Below are 26,716 nucleotides of genomic sequence, written 5' to 3'. Positions count from 1 at the left end.
CCGTCAGTGAATGTTTTTCCGATAAAAGCGACTAAAGACGCGGTCCCCGTGCGCTTGCATCGACTGTGCAAGCGTCCGTCGCAGTGGACCGGTGCGGGTCTCCATTGCTGTTCGAATGGACTCAGGGTCATTCATGTGGTTGTGCATAGCGCCCCCCGGCACGTTCGACCCGCCGCTGCCGGCCGCCACTGTCTGCAGCTGGGCGTTGTCGCTTGTCAGCCACTTCCCTGGTGCGGTGAAGTCCTCGTAGTGCTTCTCATACTTGTGCTGCGCAATCTTCAGCTTCTCCATTTCGACGATGTTGCGGTAGTGGGGAAGCCCATACTGTGATGCGAACAAAAATGCATACCGCATCTCAAACGTCGACGCACTCGGTTGCAGCAGCGACTCCTTGAAGCGGATGAACTCCTCCACGCTATATTCTGGTCGGAACCAGTACGGCTGGCGTAGCAGGTGAACACCCTGGTTGTAGTGCAGCATCTCCTGCACCACGTGCTCGCTGACAGAGTCGGCGATGCGCTCAACATGGAACCGGAATCGATTGTGAATGCCAGTGCGCAAATCCATGCAGCAAGCCGCGGCCGCCACGCCTATGTTCGGCGTCTCCTTCTTTACAGGCCGTAACACGTGAAAGCCCTGAACGCCGTAGTCGCCGAACGGCAACAGCAGGATGTTCTGTACCGTGATGTCGTACGCTCGAAGCATTTCCCCGCATGGAACGTCGTCCTCTGTCGTCCAGTGGTTGATAAACTTGTCCACGAGCCTGTCGCGTGGGGTGTCCAGCGGGAGCTCCGCCGCTGACAGCGTCAGCTCATGAATTGCATCCAGCACCTCATCGGCTTGCGTAGAGGCAAATGTCGGCAAGTTGTACGATACCAAGCAAAACGTCTCCGGCGCGTACGACTCCAAGCAGACGAGACCGTAGCTGCCGAAGCCTACCTCGATGTCCAGTCGCTGCTCAAGCAGCTCCGTGGCAAGGTTGATGTCGCCGCTCGCGTCACGCAGCGCAGCGACCACGTCATCGACACGGACTCCATAGCGGCTACACATACGGCGCACCGTGTCCGGGTTGAAGCAGAGGAGTGGGTGCGTCCCCAGCGGCATCAGCTCCCCAATTCGGCCCGACAATGGCTGCCGTTGCAGGGGTTTGTAGAACGTGACTCGGTTATGCATGATGCCGAAGGAGTCGCCGGGGACCTTTATCTTGTCCTCTTCCTCCTCGCCTGGGGCAGTGTCGGTGGTGCGTATTTCTCTCAGCAGCTCTCGGGGCGGCAGCTCCTGGTTGAGGTGACGCCGTTCCGCTTCCGTGACGTCCTCTCGCACACTCACGAAGGTGCGTCGCGCGGCGGTGCGGGGCGCGCCCGAGAAGCAGCCCCACACCCGTGCACCGCTTCGATGCATTGTTCTTCTGAACGGCGGGGAGTGAGAACAAATTAGGGACAGGGAAGAGGACGTCGCGTGTGCGCAGAAGGCATACCGTCGCCCATACAAAGTATGCATAAACGAAGATCAAACGCTTATGAGGATTGGTGGGCACAGTGGAGAGATGAGAAGGGATGCGGCGACTGACGTACAAGAGAGAAAAGACACGCGACTCGGTCATGGTAAAGTCCAGTGAGGGGCAGAGAGTCTGAGACGGCGGAGGAGGAAATAAAAGCACCCGAGTCACATCGAGACTCCTCCCAAGCCCGGCCTCTCACGAGTTGCAGAAGTGATGAGAGCACCCCCCCCGAGTGCAGTGCCGTACAGCACGTCTTCATTTTTTGCTGTTTGCTTCTTCGTTGAAGTGCGCGGGTAGCGAGGCTTTCTTGAACGCCACTGGCTCGCATCCAGTCAACACATGCGCCACCTACACCACTTCCCGCACGTGGCAACGGAAACGTGAACACGCACTCATCCGTCAACTCACCCAGCAGCATTATTCCGCGTGCGTGCGTGTCCCTCAAAAAGAGTGGACATCAGGCCGAGCGTGGAGATGACAGCTGGGTAGTCGAAGAGGTGGTCCCCACGCCTAGCTAGGATGAACCATGCTAACTCAGGATATTCGCTACCGTTTTCCGAGGCACCACCAGCCACTCCTGCAAATGGTCCTCCGACGACGAAAATTTGCGTTCCTTCTTTCAGCGCGTCCACTCTCTGCCACACGCGAGTGAAACTCCACTCCACACCACCCCCGGCCTCTCACAGGCCTCCTCGAGTCGTGCGAAGCAGCGCTGCAGACGAGCCTTACAGCAAGGCGCCGACGCAGTCGTCAGAGAGCACGACGCCCCCTGCCTCGTGCTCTACCAGCCTTCCCCCCTTTGCCTCGCCCGACGCCGCCCAGCCGCCTCCCCCATCGTGCCGGTCGCCGGGTGAGAGATGCGTTGGTGCCGCGCGGACGCCGGCCGCTCCGACGCAACGCCATTCAGCACCTGACACACTGCCGACATCCGTGGCGATGCATCGCACTGGCTTCCCTACGGCGTAGACGCGTGAGCCTGTCAGCGCCAGAGGACCTGGGGCTCTGCGTTGCCAGGGGATAGGGGAGGGGCTGTTTTGCCTCTTCCCATACACAGAAAGAGTTGGGGCACTGAGGTGTGTTCCCCCGTCATCAGGGAGCAACACAACCTAGGCAAAAAGAAAAAGAGAGAACGAATGCTCAGGTGGGAGTGTGCAGTTTCGGCACCCGCACCGCCGAGAGAAACCGATAACGCAGCGAAAAGGCGCTGCTGTGTCCTCTGTTCCTCCTCCCCGAACGTGTTTTCCGCCAAATGCGCGTATGCGTGAAAAGGAAGAGCACAACATTTCGGATTTCGTTTTTTTTGGTCTTCGTTTTTAAGCGAATCCTTTGTACAACACCTTTAACGTTGACTCATCCACGGCAACCTCGCCGTTGGACTCGTCACGTGTCAGTTCAAACGCTACGACGGCGCAGTTTTGCATCTTGCTCTTCTTAGAGACGTGAGTGGAATGCGGTGGGAGAAAGCGACGGAAGAAGTTGCGGAAGTACCCGCTGTGGCCCACCACGATCACCTCCTTCAGGGCAGCGTTGCTGCCCCCGGCGGCTGGGACAAGATTCGCTTCACCACTGCCGCCAAACAGGTGCATAATGAACTCATCCATGCGCTGGTAAACGTCCACGCCGGCCACTCGGTTGCCAGCGTTCAGGTAGGGGTTGAAGGCGACAGCGAGCTTCAAAGGATCGGTGATGGTGCCGAGTTTACATGGCGCAATCTTCCCAGGCTCGGTCGAGAGGCTTTGGGCGTCGATGTTCTGCGAGCCCTCCTGCAGCGACGAGTCCATCACGATTCGCTCCTGCGTTACCGTCAGACGCGGCGACACGCCGATGAGCGCCGTCTCCATAGCGCGGCGCAGATTGCTAGACACCACCACGGACATTGTTGGATCGAAGGAGATCTTGGTCTTGGCCGTACGCATGAAGCTGGCGAGGTCCCGCGCCTCTCTCTTGCCTTTGCTGCTCAGCGGGGAGTCGATAATGCATGAGCCAAATGGGTCCGTAAAGAAATCGGTGAACTCGCGAGCTGCCGCCTTCGCCACGCGCACGGGCAAGCCGAGATTGCACGAGTTGAAGAGCGAATTCCACACGGACTGCCCGTGGCGGATGAAAATGACACGAATCATTCGCTTGCCTCCAGTGCCGTCACCGACGGTGTTCATGCGTATGTAATTGGTGCCGCTGTACGTCTTTGGCAGATCCTCTGCCTTGGCCATGAAGACAACGCCATGAGCATACAGCTGGCATTTGGCCGCCGCCAGTTTACCTGCTGGGGTCACCACGATAGCGATGGCCACCAGCAGTGCAGCCACCACCCAGAAGAACATTAAGCCAGCTTGCAAAGTGAGGGCGATAAAGAGAGAAAAATAAGATTCCCAATGCCGTGGCCCTCACGTGTGTGTGCGGGCGGTGGGATGGGTGCGCGGAGGAGGGGACGACACCTGTATGCATCAAGCACGTACACACAACCACACCAACGTCACAGATAGACGAGGTCGCTGAAGCTGATGTGAACTCGTTCGCAAGGGAGAAAATAAACCGAAAAACGGAGTACAGAAGAAACGCAACAAATGGAAGACATGCAGGGCGAGACTCTGAGGGCGGGCGTACAATGCACACAGCAAGCAAGAGAGGCCAGGAGAGAGGACAAAGAGGGAGGGAGCAAGGGCGGGCATGACACCTGTGCCCACACATACCAAAAACGCTACCTCTCCTCTGGAAACTAACGGACTGCACGACTTCTATGCCGGCGTCGCGGTGAAGAGACCCACCGCAGACAATGACACCCGAAAGGGGTACCAGGCCTAAGCAGCATCCTTTACTTACGCCTCATATTTATGACTGCACGCGTGCTCCCTCTGTCCTCGTCGCGAGGATGGGGATGTGTCTCTTGACGGTAGTTGGTTTCGGTGCTCATTTTTCCGTTCCGTGGACTTCCGTGCTAGTCGTGCGAAAGCAAGCGCGTGAAGGGTCGATTGAGAGGGGAGCACAAATAGAAAAGAACGCAGAGGCGTGGAATCAACCAGCACCGACGCATGTACCCACGCGCACACCAACACACAACACATATAGAGAGGGAGAGAAAGACGAAGAACCGCGACGCACGCGCACTCACAAAAAAAAGAGACTGAAGTAAACGGTAGCAAATGGAGGAAAGAGTTATAGAAAAAAAAGGATGCGTGCACAGATAAATCCTCTCAAGCAGTCAACTATCCCCAAGTCACAACACGTGCGTCCCCTCCCCCTCCACCGCCCCCCCCCACAGAGAGAGAGTGAGAGGGAAACAGGCACACGCACGCACGCACATTGGCGAAGTAGGCAAATACAAAAAAAAGCACCAAAGACGTAGATGATGAAAGGGGGAAAAAACGGAGAAAAAAATCGCAATGCGCACAAACAAACAAAAAAAAAGAACAGAGAGATGTTGGTGGCGGTGGCGGTGGCGGTGGCGGTGGCGGTGGCAGGAGAGGAGTTCAGGAAACGTGGAAGGAGCGATGTCCCTGGGGCAGCATACAAAACTAATTTAAAAAAAGAGAGAAAAAGAGGTAACGAAAAAGAAGTGCACCCTCCCGTCCGTGATCTGCAATCAAGTCAGCGAGTCGAGACTTTTTCGTTTTCGTTTCCTGTCGCTGCTGCTAGAAGTTGCACCAAGAGACCGCCTCTTTCTATCCCCTCTCCCCTCTCCCCTCTGTCGTGTTCCTCGGGCCTCACCGCCGCGCAAGAAATGTTGTCTGTGTCTTTGTCAGGCATAAGAAACTGTGAGGCAGCGCATACCTGCCTTGCAACCGAGAATTCAAACACACAGGACACCAACTCCCTTACGTGCTTCCCTGAATGCACGCGTTCGTCCGTGGAATCTAAGGCATCGGCATCACGGCAACACCTCCTGTCCTTTCAGACTCTCTTGGTGCTCGTATGTGTTCGCTGCGATTCCATGGCGAGCGGCCAGCGACAGATGTCGACTTCCTCACAGCAAGCACGCACCGGAGGGGGCTCACCCCCCCCCTTCCCACCCCCGATTGCCTGCTGCGCGCTCACTCATTGCTTTAGAGCTCGCACGCACGCACATACATAAGCGCCGGACCAGCAAGATCCCTTGACAGCAGAGGCACACAGCAGGGGGGAGTTCACAAAATCCGCGCCGATCACAGTGCTTGAACGGGGGACACCTATCCCCTGCTAGCGCATCCGTGAAGGGGGGGGTGCGGCCATTGTACGCAACACCCCTGCGAGTACGCAGGATCTCAGCAGAATGCGCAAAACAGAAAGTAACACGGGTGGTGCACAAAGACAACGAAAGCCACGTACCATCAGTGAAAAGAGTCAACCCGTACTCGCCACCGCATCCACGCTTTCTGTCATTCAAACGTGTTCTGGAGGGGTGGAAAGAGAGGAGAGACACAAGAACGGGTCGTTCTGGAAGACGGCGTGAGTGGTGGCAGCTTCTCGGCATCGTACTTGCGTGACTTCTGAAAAAAGAGGCGGTACAAGAGAAGTGTAATGTCTTGAAAACGGGAGAGAAAAACCTGAAAAGGGGAAGGGGGAGGAGGAGGAAGAAGGGGACTAACATGACGCAGCTGCACGATATATTGGCAAGAAGCGGCAGAAGAAATGAAGAACAGAAAGAGAGACACACACATACACAACGCGCATTCACAAAGTAGACCCATCATGCGGCGTCACGTACGTACTGAGGCATGGCGGGAGGGACGAACGCCCCCGCCGCTACCCACGACACTGGCAATGAAGGAAAAGCAAAGAGTGTAAATAACAAAAGAGAAAAGCACACATACACACGCGACACGGCAGTGGGCGCACAGGGATCCGTGAGTGCAGCCACGAACAGACACAAGCAAAGGGCGAAAACCGCGTATCAGAGGGCTCAGCTTTTTGCCTTCGTGTACTTCTTGTTGAGCGTCTCTATCAGCTTTGCGGTCGGAGTGTACATGCCACGAAGCGGCAACAGCTCACCAAGGATGAGGCAGTCCTCCAGCCAGTTCGATTGCGCCAGCTGAAGTCCGGGGAGGGTGGTACTGACGAGGTGCGCTGCCTCAATCATGATGTCAGCCTTCTTGTCCTCGTGAGAGTAAACGACGTGAGTCACACCATTCCGCAGCGTCGCCTGCAGCGATTCCCGCTTCTCTGCAACCTTCCCACCACATCGCTGAATGACCATACCCACCGCCGTCTGCCCCTGCAGGGATGGCGAAAGCATCACATTCATGCCGCTGAAAAGCGCTCGGTTCACCTTGTTGCACGACTGCAGCGAGGCAATGAGTTCAATGCCGGGCTTCGTTTTGCGAGACTCGATCTTGTCATTGTCGTCGTCGACAGCCTCAGTTTTCACCCCAGTCGCACACGCCACTGCTGCGTCGAAGACTGACATAACTGAGCACCGAAACGGTTGAGTATCGAAGAAGGGCGGAATAGCCGCCTCCATTTCTCCCGGCACCTCATCCTGTTTATTCGCACCTTCGGCCGCCGCGGACTTCTTGGACACCTTGTTCTTGGAGGGGGGGAAGGAGGTGGGGATGGTGTAGTCTCCCTTGTTGATCTGGTAGTATGGATGCTGGTGGTGAGGCAGGTCGGTGCCGCCCACCGTCGGGTTTGCCACGGGCAGCACACGCGTCAGGCGGTAGAGTGAGGGATGAATTTGGCGCGACTGTAGGAGCGAGTCCAGCAGCCATGCGATCGGGACGCACGGAATGTTCGTGTGCTGCTCAATGCAGGTGCGGCACTTCTCGCTGCGCTCATAACCAGGGCGGTAGACAAGAATACTAACGACGGCGGGGTCGAAGTTCACGCAGCAGGTTGCGCCGTGGCGCTCTGTCATGCGCCACTCCACGGAGTGACTCGGGTGCATAATCGTGCGAGGGATGATGCCGTTGAAGTGGATGTTGTAACCCGAAAAAATCTGCGGCACACCGCGGCGATCCATTGGTCGGGCGTACTTGCACATATGACAGTAGGTGGCCTCCGCCGTCTGCTCCAGAGAGCAGTTCGAGCATACCCACACGCCCGGCGCGCCCATTGCAGCGTCTTGCACCTCCTACGTAGTTGTGTCTCCTCTGCTCGGAGTTGGTGGGCTTCACAGGGAGTCCCAAGGTAAAGAAAGCCGACCTGAAGGTGTATCAAGCAACGATGGTGACGACGACGTGAGATGCACCGGCTAGAGAAGCAAAGAGGAAGCGCAAACTGCAGAATAACAGTGTGGAGCTACAGCAAGATGTGCGCGCCCAAGTGTCGCTGGCGTTCCTTTTGCGTACAAACAAAAGGGGGTGCGAGTAAAAGAAATATGGCGTGGGAGAGGGCTGAGGGAAAAGAGGGGAGGCAGTGGAAGGGGGAAGCGAGCTGGGCAGAAGCACACACACGGAAGAAAAGGCAAAAAAAAGTTAAGCACACACGCCGTGTTGGTTGATTCAAGGCACTACTCTGCGCACGATCCCCGTCATCACCAACGTTGTGTAAGAATAAAGGGGAAAAAAGATGTAGAAAGCAGGGTTTGGGAAAGAAAGACATACCCAGAAGTTGAGCGAAAAAGGAGGTCGAGGTGCGACGCAGGGGTGAGGTGAGGAAGAGCGTCAAGCGACGGGAAATGAGCGAGAGAGAGAGAGAGACAGACAGAGAGAATCGTGCGAGGCTACCACGGTCTTCGCTCTAGGTATCTTCAGAGCTATCATGACCCCTTCTCCTTGTTCTCCTCCACGCCGAGTGTTCTGCTGCAGCGGTAACAAGAACAACGACACCCAAGCACTGGGCAAGAACGAGGGAGAGCGCCATGGTAGAGGAGAGGCTGCTGACCTAAGCGTAGAGCGAAAAGACTCGTCGGAGCATGTTGGCCTGTCTTCACTTGAAACGTCTTTTTCGGCGGTTTTAGTGAGTGAGTGGCAGAGAGAAGCGGATCACACCTGGACTGTAATCAGTACAGAGTGGTGGCAACGCAGAGGAAGAGGAGGTAGACGAGGAGACCCCCCCTCCCCTCCAAACACACACACACGCACGCACGCACGCACACGTACGGGTATAGTCAAACCCTCTCTCCTACCCGCTTTCATAGACGCCACACGCATCCGACATTTCCGCAACTGAAGAAAACTAGAAAGGGAAACAGACGTGGTGGCTCGAACGCGAAGGCACGAGCCTGTGATTCCAGTAATGCACATCATTGCTCAAACAATAAAAAAAAGCCAAAAATGGCGTGGCTGAAAGGAGATGAGACAACGTCGGGCCCGCTCATTTGGAACCGCCTCAGTATGTGGCAGGGCCCTTGACGCCTGTCGTGCTTTGGTACAGCTGCCGCGCTGGCAACGGCGGAAGTGGACGCCCACGCGAACAGCTGAAACTCGCCTGTGTCACGGAGCGCATAAGATCTGGTGGCATCGGCTTCCAGCGCAAAAGACGCTTCAGCGTTTCACCCTGCTGTGTTGGACACGTGGGGCTCTGTAAGACACCAGAGTGATCACCGTTTCCGCCGTCGCCGACCTGCGAGCCCTGCGACGTTTCACGCACGTAGAAGGGGCTCTTACGGGACAGTAGCTCCTTCTCCTCCTGCGCAGACTTTTCCTCTGCCTCCTGGCGGCGGATACCCATCTCCGTGATGTTCTCCAGCAGAGAGCGCTGCTGCCGTCGCAGGATGTCCACCTGACCCCGTGTCTGCAAGATCTTTGCTTTCGTGTTCTCCATCTCGCGCAGCATCACCTCCATCGCCTGATCATGCGTGGAGAGGAGGACGTACTCGCGCTGCACATCGACGATCTGGACGTCGACGGCGCGCTCCTCGGCAGCGGTCATCATGAAGCGCGACACCGATCGTCCGCAGCACAGCTCTAGCTGTTGCAGCTCGGTGTGGTAGGTCTCAAACCTAAACGCGACACGAATGTCGGAGAGGTGCGTACGCAGCGAGTCGTTGCCCAACGAAGAGGAGAGGAACCAGCGGTTACCGATTGCGTTGCACTTGAAGTTGTTGTCGAAGCCGCACTGCAGCACGGAGTTGCGCGCAATCTCACACAGGTCGTTCGCGCTGAGCCCCCACACGCGCGCAGCAATGCTGTACTCCTCGATCAGCGGCTCCTGTGTTTGGTGGAACATCATCGGATCGTCCGTGCTCAACGACACATTCAGTCCGCGGTGGAAGAAGTCGGGAAACGGATTGCTCAAAAAGTGCAAGAAAAGAGCGTTGTTACTCAGCGGCGACACGTGTAAACCAATCTGGGTGAGGTAGTAGAGATACTGCATCGGTGGATCGTTGCGCAAGTTGATGCCGTGGCAGATGCTGTTCGCGCACAGAAAGGCGCCGTACAGGTGCACCTCAGAGCCCGATTCGCCGCAGTGCGGCCGCAGCCCAAACGTAGAGAAGCCGCGAGAGGCGCGGAACTCATTGAGTGTGCGGATGTTGGCGTACAAGTAGTAGAGGTAGTAGTTGTACGGCGGGTTCTCGACGATCGTCCACGCCCACGGCGAGACCGTCGTGAAGGGGAGATCAATGGTGGCCTCATTGTCGACGGAGTCGAAGCCGCTCACGTGATTGAGAAAGTTGTGCAGCGTCGGGTGTTCGCTCGGGTGCAGCGAGGCCTCCCACAAGGGCTGAAAGATATTCTGCAGATACTGGCCAAAGCTGCCAATGACGTTCTGCGCGCGGAACACCTTGTAGACGCGCGGCACCTGAATAATCCACTTGTTGTGCTTGTTCGTCATACCGTGCGTGGAAAACCAATGCGCCAGCTTGTCCCATTCCTTGATGTTGATGCCGTAGACGGAGAGGCGGTTCTCAGCGTAGGTGTAGCGGTCGCGCGAGTACTGCTCAAATACGTCGTGGATCAGCTCTGCAAAGTAGCGGCCATTCATGAAGTTGTCCGTCTTCAGCAGCAGCGAGCGCAGGTCGCCGTTTTCCATCGGGTTGTACTTGCTGTTGAAGTTGTCAAAGCGCTCGAACAGCGTATGGTCGGCCTGCACGTTCAGCTGATCCACCGTCAAGTTCGGCGTGATGCCGGCCTTGGCGAAGAGCTGGCCCAGGGTGATGATGTCATCCCCCTTCTTCATGGCAATGTCGTCGCCGCTTTCCTTCAGCTTGGCAAGCACAAACTTCAAAATCTGCTTCGGCGTCATGCCGGCTGCCATGTGGATGTGCGTGTCGACCTTGGTGGCCTGATAGAAGTCGCGGTTCGAGGACTGTCGATCCTCCGTGGTGCCGGCTTCGTTTTCGTGGTTGAGAGCAAGGTGCAGGCGGAACTTGTGATCGAGGTTCTCGAGTCGCTTGTGCGCGTACTCCTTCACCTCGGCGCTGGCGCAGATGTCCCTCAGTTCGCGCAGGTGCTTGTGGAAGTCGTCAAGCGTCGGCAGCGACCGCGGCCAAGCGTGCACAGCACTTTTGGGGTATGCAATGAAGACCGCGTCGCTCGCCGCGTAGGTCCACTCATCCTCGTTGAAGGTTGCCGTTCGGCGCTGAAAGTCTGTCTCGACGCCGTGTCGCTGCGCCGTCTCCCATGGAAGGGGTGGGCGCCAGATGTACTGGTGCCGCAGGTCGAGGGCGCGCGCGACGCGCGGTGCCGCTGTCGCCGCCTTCGCGTCCTTGTGTGGTCCTTTGAGCACCGTGCGCGGGAAGCGGACGCGGTTGTCCATCACGGTATCGTACTCCACCTCCTGCACGTTGCTCAGTTGGTGCCAGCGACAGAGCCTCGGGCCGACCTCGTGAGAAGAATTCAAGTTAAGGTCGCGCATCATGTTGTGCTCCAGCTGCCATGCCTCGTTGCGGAACGCAAGCCGTGCGTTGGTGACATGGCTCAGCTCAAACTCATTGCCCTCGAAGCCCAGCTGGTAGTTATTCCCAAGCCACTGCCGCTTCACCTCGGGAGAGAAGGAGGACATGAGAACGCTGTTGTGAGCGAGCTCTGTCATGTCGAGGGAGCTCAGTCGAAACATCTTCTGCGCCGTGGCGTACTCTTCGATGAGCGCGCGGGGGTTGTGGTGGTAGCGCAGCGGCGACTCTGTTGATAGCGTGATGTGCAGGCAGCGGTGCAAAAAGTGGGGGAGCGGGTGGTCCTTGTACGACACAATGCCTTCCATGTGGTCACACAGCGGCGACACTGTCAGGCCGACACGATGCAGACCGCACAGGTACTGCAGAACGGGGTAGTCGGTAATCTTGGTCGCGCGTGTGATAACGTCAGAAAGGATGTAGGCGCCGATCAGGTCGTCCATCCCGGTCGGCTTGTTGCCGGTGCAGCGCAGCTGCAATGGCTCGAGCCCCTTGCGCCGCCGCAGGCTGTTTAGTACGGCGAGGTTGGCGTACAGGTAGTACATGTAGTAGAGCCCGCTCTGCTTGGCCCCAGCCTTCACCTGATCTGGAGGCGGAGCCATCTCGTCAAAGTCACGGCCGGGTCCGTCCTGTGCATGCAGCATCTGCAGACCACCCACTTGCCCCAGCAGCCACGCCACGCCAGCGCTGCTCGGGTCTTCCGGAGCCAAGGTAGCCTTGAAGAGAGCGAAAAAGATGTTGTCCAGCTGGTCCTGCAGCGTCGTGCAGCTGCTCGTTACCTCGAACGGCGGCGACTCGGTGAAGCAGATGCTCAGGATGTACTGCACCCGCGGATGCGGGCCCTCAAGCTTACGCCGAATCAGATCCGCCAGATCGCTCAGCTCGGATGATTGCAGGCCGTAGAGCGGTACGCTGTACTCAGCCGCCTGTGGAGTGAGTGACGGCCGCTCTGCCCTGAACACCACACGCCGCAGCACCTTCTTGGACACGTACCCCTGCAACGCGGTGAAGGAGAAACGCAGCTCGGCGCCGAGGGCAGCCATGCTCTCGCAATCTGCCGAGTAGATCTGGCCTTGATGAGGTGCGTCTTTCTCTGCCTGCCATCCGAGACCAGCAACGGTGAGCTCATCCGCGGATCGTACGTCGTGTGCGCCGAGCAGCTCACGTAGCGTGGAGTTCGACCCGTCGCGCAGGTGCACTGCTGCCTCCGGACTGCGCCGGTACATCTCCTTCACCCCCTCAAGCAGCTCTTGTGCATCCATCGACTCGGAGAGCAGGACCGCGTTGTCTACCTTCCTGGCCGCCGAAAAGACACCGCCGGCTTTGTGATAATTTGCCCGCTCCTCCATCCCCGCATTGAGCAAAAAGAACATGCGGGAGCGCTCTTGCATAATGCCAAGACGATGGTGACAGGCGTTGACGCAGCCGGCGTTGCCGACGGTGAGCCGCACCCTCTGCACATCCATCGCGTACTGCGACCACGTTGGTATAGGGAGGAAAAGCGATGCGTCGTGGTCAGTGACCTGGTAGACGCCGTCCTTCTGCACAATTGTGACGCGGCTCGGCATTGGAGCTGACATGTACGGGTTTGCCCGCTCCCGGCCGCCCACGCGAGCCTCCAGAGGCCGGTAGAGTGAGCGCACACGCAAGGCAGCCTCAATGCGGTCATGCACGCGCCGCATCTCAACGCCGCCGTCGTCGCCGTCGATAACGACTTGAAACATCTCCGACGGCTCACGGGTGAGGCATCCATGCGGGACGCCATGGCAACTATGCAGCTGGCCGTTCTTCTCATAGAAGGGAGCAGTAGAGGCAGATTCGCCGTGCGGAGATGCCGGTTGGAAGAGGCCGCCATGATAAAGCTCTGGCAGCATGGGCATCGTTGCCGAGTCGCCGACATTGGACTTGCTGTCCATCATAGACGACGTGATGCTAAAAGGCATGGCGACTAGGGAAGCGAAAGTGGTCGAAAATGTGGAAAGGAGATGGGGGAGAGGAGGACGCTGGAAGGCGCATAAAGCGAGAAGTACAAAACACCCGCACGCATGTCCCTCCCCCGCGTCCCACTCACTCTCTCTCGATAGTCGCTCCCGGAAGGCGCCCTGATGCGTGGTATGTGCGTGTGCGTCACAGCGATGCCAGCTAAACACTACCGATTCGCTGGACTGATTATTGATTGCGGTTCTCTGGGTGTGTCCTTTTCCCTGTACACGCGGCCTTCCGCAGCACCTCTTGGGAAAGAGAGAGTGGCAGTGGTGGAGCTATGATGTCTCACAAGACGGAACAAGAAGCGACGAGACAGTGGCAGAAGGCGTCCTTGTCACCCGCCACCGAACGAGTGAGCGTTGATGCAGACGTGAGTAGATGCTTCGAATACATGTTTCGCCTTTTGTTTGTGCTTTGCCGGAAAAAGAGGCAGTGAGCGAGAAACGGCAAGAGTTCGCCACAGCTGTATGGGGCGCGCGACTTTTTCCCCCTGCCGTGCCGTGGGGACTGCACCGCCCATGGTCGTCTTCTGCATACCCTATTTTCTTCACTTCGTTTTTCGCTTTGCGCTTGCAAAAAGACTGCTGCTGAGCACGCGCAGGAAGCGATGGGTCCTCATCAGACACACGCACACGCATGCTCGGGGTGAATGCGGAATGGGATCAGACAGGGAGCGACAAATAATAATACCACATGCGTACTTGTCGCACACATGTCGCATGTATGTGGCCTGGAAGGGAACGAGGGCAGGGGGCAGGGGGGCGGAGGCGGCAAAGAACAAAGAAGGGTTATGGGACGTTAAAACTTTCGCTTCAGACTCTGCAACGAGGCGAATCAATCGTCCCCATGCACTGCCCTCCATATCACCCCCCCCCACTGCAACACCGTCACCACCAATGCGCCAGCTTCGGGACCGAATAAACCGCAACACGGAAAGAAGCACACACGAAGCGGGAACGACCACTCAAGACACCAACAATGCAGCACACGACTACAACCGCCAATCAAAGAGAGAAACCGTCCGAGAAGCGCTCGTGCACGGACTGTCGCAATTTCGAATTTTCGGTTTCCGCCGTTTTAGGTTGATTCTCATGACAACAGGAAGGAAAACACACCTCAGTGCCCCAACTCTTTCTGTGTATGGGAAGAGGCAAAGCACCCCCTCCCCTATCCCCTGGCAACGCAGAGCCCCAGGTCCTCTGGCGCTGACAGGCTCACGCGTCTACGCCGTAGGGAAGCCAGTGCGATGCATCGCCACGGATGTCGGCAGTGTGTCAGGTGCTGAATGGCGTTGCGTCGGAGCGGCCGGCGTCCGCGCGGCACCAACGCATCTCTCACCCGGCGACCGGCACGATGGGGGAGGCGGCTGGGCGGCGTCGGGCGAGGCAAAGGGGGGGGAAGGCTGGTAGAGCACGAGGCAGGGGGCGTCGTGCTCTCTGACGACTGCGTCGGCGCCTTGCTGTAAGGCTCATCTGCAGCGCTGCTTCGCACGACTCGAGGAGGCCTGTGAGAGGCCGGGGGTGGTGTGGAGTGGAGTTTCACTCGCGTGTGGCAGAGAGTGGACACGCTGAAAGAAAATCAAAAAAATCTCGCTATGTGGAGTGCCATGTACAATGGTCAGGAGGCTCTGCGCTCACGTGGCACGAGGTCAGACAGCTAAATGATGCTCTGGCGGTAGATGTTGGCTGTACTCTTCAAGAGTACCCTCGAAAGGCGCCAGTACCGCAGCATCATCACACACAGCGCAAAACCGTGCAGCGGCCACAGAATCGCACTAATGAGAACCAGCACAAACGGAGCCACATTGCGCGTCAAGCTGAGAGCATAGATCCAACCACAGCCGCCGAATCCGGTGATGCCGATCGTCATCCACCCATCGAACACGACACCTAGGAGAAGACCCAGGAGAGCAATCAGCTGCCGCGCGCGAGACGCGTACACTATGGCGCAGTACACGTTGTAGTACCACGAAATCCACGCTCCTGGGAGCCCCAGCAGATACACAAAGGATAGACCAAAGTGCAGGGCGCTCCCGCCAAGGGTGAAGGCCACCAAGGCAGCCACGATGTTATAGATGATGAGGATCATCAACGTGACGTAGAGACCCGCTAGGATGTACATGAAACGCTGCTGCGTCACGGGCACCTGCTCGCGGATGTTGTGGTAGATAACTGGCTTCACGCAGCAGCACTCCGGGGGGAAGTTGGGTTCTGGCTCAGCCAAGCGGGACACATTTTGGCTGCGCTTATTCAGCGCATCGCGCCTGGCAGCGTTCTGCCGCTCCTTCTCTAGCACCATCGCTTCCGTAATGGCCGTCATCGTCTCAGCCTGTGGATGGTGGGGACTGTGAGGAGGCACAGGTGTGCAGAATATGCCAAGTCACAAGAAGCACGACAAATAGATGCTCGTGTCGATATCGAGTGATGCGGTCGGGGAGGACTCCTTTGGCGTAGAGGAGTGCAGACGAACAGAGAAGGAATATCACGCAGCAGACAAGAGGAGAAGTGTGAAGCGCAGAGATGCCTGAAAGCGAGGGAGAAGACGTACAAACACATGTGCAGCAGCGTGTGCATGAGAGAGACAGACGGCAAAGCAGAAAAGAAAGCCCACCACATCACAGCCACGCAATCGGCAGCGCCGGAACGACACGGGCTGCCGGCGAATACACACACACAAGCAGGATTTTTATCTTTCGCATTTTATGGGTTTCTGCATCTTCGCTTTTTTTTCCAGGCAGCGCCACGCGATTTGAGTTTCGAGAAACACACATGCGCACGCACAAGCAGACGTGTGCACGTGTGGGGAGAGGATGAGCATGTGCAGAAAGCAGGAACGCTCATATCGACAGAAGGAGAGGGGTGGCAGGTCCACAAGCGAGTCGCTGCTACGAGTTTCAGGAAAGACATACAATCTGCATGCACTCGCCTCCTCCTGCATCCATGCTAACCTCAGTCCAGGCATGACGCGTTACTTTCCTCGAGGTGCTGTGTTTGACAAAGGTATCTGTCGGTATACTACTTGCAACACAGGCGCCACACAGTGCAAAACGGCACTCGCCACCCACAGGAGCGCCACGAATGCCGGCGTCGTTCCGCAGCCTAGCAGAGCGGTGCTGCTCATAGGGATAAAGCAGGCAATCCGCGTGCGCCGTACTCGAGACGGTACCAAACCCTCCAGGGACAATCCGATGAGAGGAAGCAGGAGTCACATTGTGCTTAACGGTTCCTGCGCAGATGCATGGTAGTCGCACGCACATAGCGCAGTGGTAAAGAAGATGTGCCGCATGACGACGGCGCTGTATAGCATGACATTTGTGGTGGAAGTGGCGATTTCAGCCTCGACCGCTAGCCACGCGCAGGCTAGAGACACGAAGGCTGTTGTCAACAACGGAGAGGCCCAGCTGCAAAGGCCGGTGAGGTGTGCGTCCAGCCCGTACAGGATGTTCGCGGTTGTCACTGTCGTGGTGGATTCGGCGGCAGACGTCCACCCATTCGGGAGAAAACTCATGAGTGAGGTGAGAGATATGGAGAACGGACTTTTTGACGACAGCCCCACCTGCCGCCGTGGCGCACCGCAGGCAGCCTGGCGCGCAGGTACGGTATTACTCGCCGCGAGCAAGGGAACAGCTGACGTGAGTCCCTCGGCTGCCGCGGCGTCCATTCGATTCAGGCCACCCTTTGTCCCCTTGCACGGCGGCGGTAGCGGGATCACGTGCACGCTGGCCACGGACACACACCAACGTTCGGAGTGGCCACCGAAAACAGTCGCTGTACCATCCGTCGCATCAAGGGGCTACACCAACCTGAGCACAGCAGAAGTTCCGGCGACCGCCTCGCTCGCAAAGCACGCCGGCACTACATTCTCGGCATGTGCCTCCGTTTGCCCACACATTCCTTGTGTTGCTGTTTGTGTGTGTGCGCGCGCGAGGCCGCGGGTGCGGCTCCAGCCTATCGTGCCTTCTGCAACACGAGCGACAGCAGGGAGGAGACACGCGCATGCGTGTGATCACGAAAAAAAAGCACAAGGGTACTGCACCATCAGCTTCCTGCGCTATTTGTTTGCCCTCCTCTTTGTGAGAGAGAACAGCAGAGGGGAAAGAGTGAGGCGCGCGCAACCGCACGAGTCGCAGACACACAAACAGTCCAATGATGAGGGCGCGTCGAAAAAACTCTCATCAAGCGCGAAGAGGGGGGTAGGCGACAGTATGGAGGAAAAAGTAGAACGTGCATCTACACATCTAAGAGAATTAGCGCTGACGTCAAAGGAGGAGCGTACCATGGGTGGTAGCACCCTCCACCTCTCGTGGGGCAGAGCGCAACACGCGCTCACCTAAAGGAGAGAAAGGGGGGGGTGCTGGGCCTGCTCGAGTGTGTGTAGTGCATCGCGAGAAACAGAAATAAAAGAAGACGCATACCCACACACACACACAGCTGTACACCCAAACTGTCCTCTATCCCGAGAGCTGCCAGGCTGAGAACAAAACAGTCTTTACGTAATAAGCAACGTGCGCCGCCCCCTCCCTCTCCCTCTCCTAGACCCGTCTCTCTTTCCACAGACGAGCCAACGATGACCTGTCTTGTCCCGTTTTCTGTTTTTTTCTATCTTTCTGCTTGGATTATATCGTCCAGTGAGCTCTTCCGCTCTCTCTCTCTGTCTCTCTCTGTTTCATCGACTAATTGCTTCTCCTCCTTTCGCTCGAAATCCATATTCCCTCGCACGAGGCGTCGTTCCACGGCGATGGGCACGGCGCACAGGGCAGAAAAAAAAAAGAAAAAGCAAGGGATGAAAAACAGAAAGAGGCGGAGAGAGAGAAAAGAGAGCAGCCTCTCCACTTTTCAGATCATAACCAAAGAAAAAAAAGGACTCCCTGTGAAACGACGCGACAGGCGACGTGCGAATATAATATATATATATATCATCATAAATAGAGAGCCGAATACCTAACCAACAACATGAAGAAAAAAAAATACAAAAAGAAAGCATCAAGGGAGGAGGAGAGCGGAATAGTGGCGCCGTCGACGCTGGCCCTGCAGACCAGAGGGGCTTCTGCGATGGACTCTACGAAAAGCGTTCCTCACAGTTCAGGCACATATGTCAACTCCGTCGCGTCTTGTCCGGCCGGCGCAACCCTCACGAGAACATCTTCTTTAGATTGGCCGCCAACTTTGCTTTTTGGGCCTTCACCTTCTCCTTTGCCTCGTTCAGCTTTGCTGTGATCTCGGCGTTCTCCGGCTCAATCTGATGCGCCTGCGTCAGATCCTCGACAGCACCGTCTGCATCGCCCGCTTTCAGCACCGCCGTGCCTCGGCGGAAAAACGCCTTGGCGTTCTTCGCGTCCACACTGAGCGCAAGAGACGCCGTGTGGCGAGCCTCCGACCACTGCTGAAGCTTGATGGCGCACATTGCGTGGTTGTTGTAACAGGCAATCAGCTTCTCGTCGACCTCGGGGTGACCGTCCTTGTTTTCCACCTGATTCAGGTAGCGCACCGCCTTCGCGTACTTCTCGATGGCCGAATCGTAGGCGGCATTCTTGAAGTGGGAGTTGCCAATCTGGCGAATCGCCTCGCCGGCCTCGATGCGCTTGGCGTCGTCCATAGGAGACTCAGCGTCTTCTGGGTAGTCGGGGTACGCGTCGCCATCGGCGGTCGGCTCCTCCTCCGGCAATCCATCCAGCGTGCCGCAGCCGGCGATAACGCAGTCCGCCACAGGCTTGTCGTTAGCACCTGTAGGGGTCTGCTCGACGGCGCGCACCGTGTTCATGCCACGGACAACGCGACCGAAAACGACGTGGCGGCCCGTCAGGTGTGTCGCCGGCGCCGTCGTGATGAAGAACTGCGAGCCGTTCGTGTTGGCGCCGGCGTTGGCCATGGCGAGCAGACCGCTCTTGTCGCACGGAATGGTGAAGTTTTCATCTTCGAACTTCTCGCCGTAGATAGAGACGCCGCCGGTGCCGTTGTGGTTGGTGAAGTCACCGCCCTGAATCATAAAGCCCGGGATTACACGGTGGAAAGTGCAGCCCTGGTATGTCATGGGCACCTCCGTCCCCTCCACCCTCTTGCCATCGTTGCCGAGGCACAGCTGGCGGAAGTTCTCGCACGTCTTGGGCGTCACATCCGCGAACAGCTCCAACACAACCCGCTCTCTCCTCGGCTTCCCACCAATGGTGATGTCAAAGTAGCAGTACGTGCTCGGCATGGTGTCTGCGTGCGTGTAGGTCTACAGGTAATGCAAAAGAAAAAAGAAGGCGCACCGCTCTGTTCAGTGTTTGAAACCGCGAAATGTTTTGGCTCTAATCGGGTGTACAGAGGTCCTCCGTCCCTCCCCGTCCTACTGTGTGAATAACGCCGCACTTATTTTCCTTTATTCTTTTGCACTCGCTTTTCCGCTGCAGCCGTCGTCCACCTATCCTCAGGAGGAGAGCTGCTCGAACGCAAGCGAGGGTGTACTTTGTATAGTGCGTCAAGGAGGAGGGCGTCGTGTGCGTGATAAATCGATGATAATCCTGCACAAATCGACAAGAGCGTCACACATCAGTGCACAAGAAAAAGGAAGCGGTGCAGTAAGTGCGTCGTGTACACGGCACATAGAGGAGTGCAAGAGAAGGCCAGCAGCAAAAGGGGACGTGGATAGAGACATGGGAAAACAGAAACGGGAGGCTTCGTGGTGCCGGCAACAAAACACACACACACACACACAGAGAAAAAGAGACGGCAGAGAGGCACAGGGAGTTCAAGGAGCGGCTGAACTGCGCTGCCCCACATCGCTTGCACCTTTTCCCTACCGAAAGCAATGATCATGTTCACACGCGGCTCCTCCTGCATGATCAAGCATCTCGCAGGAGGGGTGTGCAGTAGAGACCGCGTGATAGGCGAGAACGAGACCGGTGCTTCCTCCGCGTTTTACATGGCATCACGGTGCATCTAAGCCAGTCCGCCGCACAACGCCCAAAAACGATGCAAGTCCTATGTCCGTTCACCTACTCTGTTGACGCTGATTCCTGTATTTCTTTGCTCTAGGCACGATCTTGTCAAGATTAAATGAATGCACAAACGAACACGCGAGACGGCTGGTGAACATGTGCGCGAGCGCGTCCACCCATGCCGAGTTGCTTGCATCCAATGCTGAGCACCCCGTCAATCCTTCCAGGGGCAGTCTTGAGGAGCACTAACAGGGCATCTACCGCATCTCCGTCGCGGCGTTTCCGGAAGCCCCTTACCGTAAAAAGCGCGAGACGGTAAAAGGACAAGATCAGCGGAAACTAGAGAAGGATAGGCACGATTAACTGTGCAGGGGCTCACGCAGACGCACACAGAGACGGAGAGAAAAGTCATCGGCGGTGGAAACAATGAGGAGGCGGGAGAGAGAAGAGCACTCAAAACAAGACAAAAAAACATCACGGAAAACGAAGTTGCGGCGGATACGCAAAAGAAAAAATGAGTAAACCGCCTTTTCCTCCACTGCGATGTCCTGCAGCTGCTTTCCTGCCCCACCCCCTTCCTCCCCTCTTCGCCTCACTCATAGACACACACACAATCTACGTGGACGCGTTCCGAGGTGCCAGCGCATTCTTATGCGCAACCCTCGACTTCCATGCGTTTCTCTATGTAACGAAAGCAAAAAAAAAGAACAGAAAGCCAGCAATAGTACACAGAACCGACCGGGGGGATGCAGGAACAACGTGCAAGAACAGACAAGCATCGAAGTCGTCGCGAGCTCGCCCACAAAAGTGCACTCGCAGGACTAAAAGGAAAAAGGAGAAGAGAGAAGTGGCTGCATCTAAAGGTGGAAAACAGGAAGAATGATGAAGAGACCGAAATGTAAGCCTCCTTGCCACCTCGTCTACAAAAGAAGGGGAGAGCCCGAAAATGAAGACAAGAGCACGGCGAAGGGACCTAGCACACCCACGCACGCCGGCAGATGTGTCTCTCGACGGCCGTCGAAGGAGCGGCGGAGGTTGATAGTTGATGGACTTGGCACCCCGAATGAAGTGAGAACCGCCAGATGGCCTGGCTTAGAAGTCGTACTTCTTCATATAGTAACAGACCACCGCAGCCGTCATCGCCGCAGCCATCTCGTAGCCGGTCTCGGTCACAAAAAGCTGGAGGGGGCGGTGACACGAGAAGGTGCGGTGGACACGCATCATGCCAATCATCACGGCGACCATGGCAGCCGACTGGTACTGGTAAAGTGTCGAGCAATTGCACATACTAACCATCGTCAGCACAACAAGGGAGCGGAGCAGCGAGCAGGCGAAGGTTGTCGCAGAGATCATTACGCCTGGGTAGCGCGTGATAGCGTGCTCGACCCGCCGCACGCCCTTGTCCGCAGCGAGATAGTAACGGTCAATTTGGCCCACAATGCAGTCAAACCAGGCCATCGCCAGCATCTGCTGGGCGACGGCGCTCATCAGCACGTAGACGGGGTCGACCGCATACACAGAATTCAGGATGAAGTCCATTTTAGCGCTTGCAGAAGTGAGGGCAAGTGTGGAGATACTTCGCTGTCGGGTGTGCTTTACTCTGGAGGAAGCGAGGACAGGTGAGTGACAGCTACGGTCCGACGCGCAGGGTACGAGGACAAAAAGACACTGAGAGATGAGAGATGAGAAATCAGTAGGACACCGGTGTACAGGGAGACGCACAAAACTTAAAAAGGGACTCGCTGCGTGAACCGGGCGCCTTCTATGGTTCTCTCCTATGCACGTCGATGGTTTTGTGTGTGTGTGTGTGTGTGAGTGTGAGGGGTTTGTTTTTTCTTTTGCTAGTGTGTGTGCGTCTGCGTGTTGGTGCTGAGTGGCGAGCGGATATCTGCAGTGTGGCACATGCCCAGACGAAATCCATAATACAAATAAAAAAAGAAAAATGCAAGATCGAGGTGGTGGAGATGGAGCGCATTTACTGGTGGGAGCGGAATGCAACGGGGCACACAGGCCACGAAACAGCGTTTGGGGGGGGGGGCATACACCACGACGTAGTGCTTTGTCACCGGCAAAGAGTGTAGAGGGACAAGAGTGCCGCGGAAGCAAAAACAAACAAAAAGAAACGAAAGAGAAGGATGCACACCCAAGCACGTACATATCCGGATGTCTATCGAAGGCGGAACCGCTCATCGAACGTCACCCCACATCAACAAACAGTAAGGGCATGACTCCGTTTTATCTCTCTTCGGTGCCGATAATGCGCATCGCTCACTCGTCACTACTCACTCATGTAACACGGCGCGTCTAGACTGGGAACAGCTGCTGCCACATGCTGCATTGGGAAGTGCGAATCGTTGTTGTTTGCTTTGATTCTTTCCATGTTTTAGTGCCAACGTTAGCCTCTGTTCTGGTCGTCCATGCAAGAGGGCAAGCGAAGACGTTGGCTCAACCCATACCGACGCATACGCACATGTGTACACGTATCTTCGTCCGGGAAGTGCCAGGAGAGAAGAGAAAAAAAGGACAAAACACGAAAAACAAAGAGAGCTTGTCTACATAGACGACCTGGTGCGTTCCTCCAGAACCGAAAAAAAAGAACATAAAACATACAAAGTGGAAAAGCGCGCACATACACACACACGCGCGAAAGTACAAACGGCGAAGGCAGCCGCGAACAACAGTGCAGCAGCGGAGGGGGATGACGCGTCCAGTGGTTCTTCAGGTGGCATACAGATAGAGATGGCCGCGTGCCCACAATGCGCGTGCGGCCTAGACGGCACAGAAGGCGGAGGGAGATCACGAGTTGAAGAAAGTCGACGAGCTTGTCTCATATGCATCTGAACGATGTGCTACTTACGACGACGGTGGTGTGTGAATGCCGTGCACCTTCTTCGTCAATGACAACAGCAGTGCCGCGTAGTAGCACGATAAGTCCACCCACAACACCATGCGATGCACCTTGCCTTCGGCGCTGCTGCTCAACGAACCGGCGTCCAGTATGACACTTGAGCTCCCAATGCAGTCAACACTGATCATGGGTCCCTTGGCGATGCATACCTTTGCATTCCGCTCCGAGGCCTGCGCGGCGTGCGCAAAGGCGCTCGCCACCACATCCGCCGGCACGGCCTCTTTCGTGTAGACAACTAGGTCGACCGCACACCCTTGCGCCACAGGAACCTGGAAAGCGCTAGCGCTCAGGTGACCAACCAGATGCGGCAGGAGCGCGCCAACTGTTTCGACGCCGGTGTCGCGACTGGAAGCCATCGCACAGCTGGCAACTGACTGCAGTCGTACTTGCCGCCAGTCGCGTGAGTCGTCCGACTTGGCGCCGATTGGGTGCTGTGGCTGAGGCCCATAGAGGGCCGTGTAACTCACCTGCTCGATCTCCAACACCTTCGCCAGCGAGTCCAGCACTGGAGCTACGACGGCCCCGATGGGTGCTCCTGCAGCGCACACAGGCAACGATGCAGCGAGTCTCTCCGAGCCGCTTGATTCCATGACTGTGTTCGTATCAGCGCTGGCAGCGGCAATGACGACGCCCGTCGCACCACCCGTTACATGACCCCAACTGCGGCTACGTGTGGTGTAAAGGCCTGTGCACTCTAGCACGTACTGCGCACCGTATTTCTTCCACAGCGATGACTGCGGGTCTTGCGCGGCCGACACGTGAATGACGTGGGTGTCGTTGAGTACAATCTGATCCTTCTGCTTGTCCGTCACGAGAATCGGCGGCCCTTTCGGGTTTCGATGCGGATACTCCTGCTCAATCACATATGCAATGTAGGCCGCACACACGGAGGCGTCAACGACTGCTGTAACGGTGACCAACGGATCGGCCAGGGCAGCGAACAAGGCGGACTTCCCGACAGGGCCGAAGCCGTTGATGCCGACTGTGATGGGCATGCGGAACAACAGAAAAAAAGGGGGAACAACAAGCAGTCGTCTGTCTGTGTGTGTGCGTGTGAGTGTCCTGCGTCTTGATGGCTATGGCACTACCACATCGACCTGCGACAAGTCGCCGTATGCGCGGAAGTGTGTGTGCACGGAAGTCACGTGATCAAGAACAGTTCGTGCGCCGCCAAGACAGTGATGAGACATAGAGAGAGGGAGAGAGCCGCACACGCGAGGAGGACAAGGAAAACGACGACGGTGAAATCCAACCAAAGAACAAAATAGGAAGAAGTCGATGAAAGCAAACCTAGTTAAACAGTGCCATTCCTGTGTGTCGTGCGGGCCAGAGATGCACAACGCACGCCCGCACCCTTACAAGAGCACTGCCATCATAAGACGATGTCGCCCATTCTCCATGCGCGCCTTTCGTGTGACGTACTCGTTGAACGGCAGCGATAGTGTGTCAGTGGTGGTAAAGCATCTCCTGTCTAAAAACTGTTCCTACCAAGGAGGCAGTGAGGAAGGGGGACGTATAGAAAGGGGAGAGAGGAGCAGTCACGCGGAGAAACGCGGTTACAAGCGTCACGTCCCCCTCGCAAGATAACTAGCAGAAATGTTTATCAAACTACATTGGGCAACTTTGCGCTCCTTCGGGTACCGGCCCGTCAACCTCGTCTTCGTGCGCAAAGGTCACGCATCGATTCCGACACTATCGTCAGTGTTCTCAGCTGAAGCCGTCATCAAGCAGCTCTAAACACATTCGTACACAAAAAGAGAGACACACGAGTTCAGCCTCGCATTGGCGCCCAAGGCAGGTGACGGAATGAAACTCACCGAGGAGATTAACAGGGACTGTCACGGCTCTTTGATGCCATCGAGAGCTATGAGAAGTTTCTTATGTCCCTCCGCCTCGCGCTGCAGCTGCTCGAGCGACTGCCGCAGAAAATCCATGGAGCTCTGTCGGTGATAACCCAGTACTTCTTGCTGTGCCACAAGCTGCATCTCACGCTCGCGCAGTGCGCTTAGCCGCTTTTGTGTGTCGGCATCGCACCCTTGGGCCCTTTGTTTTCTTGCGTCCAGAGCACGCATCTGCTGTACATGAGATGCCTCCTCTAACCGTGTGCGCTGCTCTAACTCTCGCCACGCCGCGTCAACGGCAACGGTCTCCTCTGCCATCGACTCCTGCCTTCGGCGAGACGCCTTAGCGACCTCGACGGTGCGCTGCTTCAGTGCGGCCGCTGATTCGCGCAGCTGGGTGCGGCGAGTTGCCAACGCGCGCCGGCGCTCTTCTAGAACGTACTGTGCTGCAACATTCTCGTTGTTTAGCTCCAGAAGAGACGCCTCCAATTGGATTTGCCTGGCTCGAAGTTCCTCGGCGCTGCGGCGGCGCTGCTGCAGCTGCGACCATCTCGATTCTAGATCCCCCTCCCATGCAAGGAGCTGATCCGACTCGGAGAGGCGCAGCGGGCGTGGTACTTCCAGCGCCATTGACCGCCGCGTCAGCTATTGAGTGAAGACACAGACGCAAACAGAAAAATGTCCCGCACTATGACGATGGCACGCCTGTGTGCTGCGTGAGGTGACAAAAAGAAGAGGGGGGGACAGAGCCAGCCGTCGCACAACAAGCGCACGAGCACATGTACATTCAGAGGGGTTTAATCAACGCGAACGCTCAGTGAAGAACCACCAGTAGCGGCCTTGCAATAGGCGGCATTCAATAAGGAGGCTAGCAGTCGGCAAGACTCGCCATGCGAGCGCGTGTCCTCCGACGGCTGCAAGTCCTGTTCGCCCGTTTTCCCCTAAAAGAAAGCAAAAGCCGACCGGAGCTGCATACAAAAATGGTTTTGGCGCAGTCGCAAGCGACTTGAAAGAGTGCGAGGTTCAAACAAAAGCGTATCGGGAGCCCACGGCTGCTTACAAGTAGAAATATTCTTGCGCGTGGGGCAGTACATGCCGCACCGCCCTTGCACTCTGCCCAGTCTTATCTGGGCATCGCCCAAGCGTCGGTGTCGGGTTCTCCTTTGATCTCATCAACTCAACAAGAGTTCTTCACGTGGAACTCCCCAGCACTCTGAAGGAAGGGGAAGGAAAGAGGGAGGGAAAAAGAAGGTCCAAGAGAGAGAAGAGCCGGGGAAGGGGAGGGGCGAGGAGAGCGAAACAGACGAGCGAGAAAGGGAAATGATCCACGCCCAAAGAAATCTCACACACCATCGCAGGAAAACACACATATATATAAAGCAGAAAAGGAGGAGGGAGGAGGCCACAGAAGAGCGCGATCAGTTTCCCACACTGAAACAGGTAGACGATAAAAGAAGAAAGCAAAAGAAAAAGGAGTCCCTCTCGACCCTCAAGTGAATGGGGAGGGCCATACCATACGGTGGCTACTCTTTGCTTCCTCTTTAGCTCTATTCTGATCAGCAATGGATTCTTTTTTGGCGATAAGTGTAAGAGGAGGTCGCGGTGCGCCTTCGCCGTTATGCGGCAGATTTCAGCGTGGACTTCCTGCACTCTTGCTTGTCCGTGCATGGGCAGGTGGTGCGATGAGGGGATGAAAAAGCGTCAACGTCGAACAATACGGGAAGGGCGCAAGGGAGACAGATGCACGATGCCATGTACAAATTGCAGTCGACCTCGTCGTGTGAGCGCCGCCACTGTTACCGAATCGCTCCTT

The 26,716-nt window shown here is 56.7% G+C and overlaps 10 protein-coding genes across 10 annotated transcripts; all 10 read right to left on the bottom strand.

Annotated features, from left to right (window-relative positions):
• Window positions 1-3: 3 nt before the first annotated feature.
• On the bottom strand, window positions 4-1,173 carry LMXM_34_4830 (conserved hypothetical protein; the record flags this gene model as incomplete). The annotated part of the gene is made up of 1 exon (XM_003879429.1): window positions 4-1,173. One exon carries the CDS (start codon window positions 1,171-1,173, stop codon window positions 4-6), a length of 1,170 nt encoding a protein of 389 aa, XP_003879478.1.
• A 1,641-nt stretch (window positions 1,174-2,814) lies between these two features.
• LMXM_34_4820 (conserved hypothetical protein) lies at window positions 2,815-3,822 on the bottom strand (the record flags this gene model as incomplete). The annotated part of the gene is made up of 1 exon (XM_003879428.1): window positions 2,815-3,822. The coding sequence occupies one exon, from the start codon at window positions 3,820-3,822 to the stop codon at window positions 2,815-2,817; it is 1,008 nt and encodes a 335-aa protein (XP_003879477.1).
• Window positions 3,823-6,377: 2,555 nt separating this feature from the next.
• Window positions 6,378-7,526, bottom strand: LMXM_34_4810 (conserved hypothetical protein; the record flags this gene model as incomplete). The annotated part of the gene is made up of 1 exon (XM_003879427.1): window positions 6,378-7,526. One exon carries the CDS (start codon window positions 7,524-7,526, stop codon window positions 6,378-6,380), a length of 1,149 nt encoding a protein of 382 aa, XP_003879476.1.
• A 1,217-nt stretch (window positions 7,527-8,743) lies between these two features.
• Window positions 8,744-13,168, bottom strand: LMXM_34_4800 (putative AMP deaminase; the record flags this gene model as incomplete). The annotated part of the gene is made up of 1 exon (XM_003879426.1): window positions 8,744-13,168. The coding sequence occupies one exon, from the start codon at window positions 13,166-13,168 to the stop codon at window positions 8,744-8,746; it is 4,425 nt and encodes a 1,474-aa protein (XP_003879475.1).
• Window positions 13,169-14,891: 1,723 nt separating this feature from the next.
• LMXM_34_4790 (conserved hypothetical protein) lies at window positions 14,892-15,554 on the bottom strand (the record flags this gene model as incomplete). The annotated part of the gene is made up of 1 exon (XM_003879425.1): window positions 14,892-15,554. One exon carries the CDS (start codon window positions 15,552-15,554, stop codon window positions 14,892-14,894), a length of 663 nt encoding a protein of 220 aa, XP_003879474.1.
• An 885-nt stretch (window positions 15,555-16,439) lies between these two features.
• LMXM_34_4780 (hypothetical protein, unknown function) lies at window positions 16,440-16,895 on the bottom strand (the record flags this gene model as incomplete). The annotated part of the gene is made up of 1 exon (XM_003879424.1): window positions 16,440-16,895. The coding sequence occupies one exon, from the start codon at window positions 16,893-16,895 to the stop codon at window positions 16,440-16,442; it is 456 nt and encodes a 151-aa protein (XP_003879473.1).
• A 1,470-nt stretch (window positions 16,896-18,365) lies between these two features.
• LMXM_34_4770 (putative peptidyl-prolyl cis-trans isomerase (cyclophilin-40)) lies at window positions 18,366-19,430 on the bottom strand (the record flags this gene model as incomplete). The annotated part of the gene is made up of 1 exon (XM_003879423.1): window positions 18,366-19,430. The coding sequence occupies one exon, from the start codon at window positions 19,428-19,430 to the stop codon at window positions 18,366-18,368; it is 1,065 nt and encodes a 354-aa protein (XP_003879472.1).
• A 1,816-nt stretch (window positions 19,431-21,246) lies between these two features.
• On the bottom strand, window positions 21,247-21,693 carry LMXM_34_4760 (conserved hypothetical protein; the record flags this gene model as incomplete). Its single annotated transcript, XM_003879422.1, has 1 exon — window positions 21,247-21,693. One exon carries the CDS (start codon window positions 21,691-21,693, stop codon window positions 21,247-21,249), a length of 447 nt encoding a protein of 148 aa, XP_003879471.1.
• Window positions 21,694-23,007: 1,314 nt separating this feature from the next.
• LMXM_34_4750 (glyceraldehyde-3-phosphate dehydrogenase-like protein) lies at window positions 23,008-24,057 on the bottom strand (the record flags this gene model as incomplete). Its single annotated transcript, XM_003879421.1, has 1 exon — window positions 23,008-24,057. The coding sequence occupies one exon, from the start codon at window positions 24,055-24,057 to the stop codon at window positions 23,008-23,010; it is 1,050 nt and encodes a 349-aa protein (XP_003879470.1).
• An 843-nt stretch (window positions 24,058-24,900) lies between these two features.
• Window positions 24,901-25,533, bottom strand: LMXM_34_4730 (hypothetical protein; the record flags this gene model as incomplete). Its single annotated transcript, XM_003879420.1, has 1 exon — window positions 24,901-25,533. The coding sequence occupies one exon, from the start codon at window positions 25,531-25,533 to the stop codon at window positions 24,901-24,903; it is 633 nt and encodes a 210-aa protein (XP_003879469.1).
• Window positions 25,534-26,716: the final 1,183 nt, after the last annotated feature.

This window comes from Leishmania mexicana, chromosome 34 (genome assembly GCF_000234665.1).
Source record: "Leishmania mexicana MHOM/GT/2001/U1103 complete genome, chromosome 34".
In the NCBI taxonomy this organism is placed as follows: domain Eukaryota; phylum Euglenozoa; class Kinetoplastea; order Trypanosomatida; family Trypanosomatidae; genus Leishmania; species Leishmania mexicana.
This window is presented reverse-complemented; position numbering and strand designations above follow the sequence as displayed.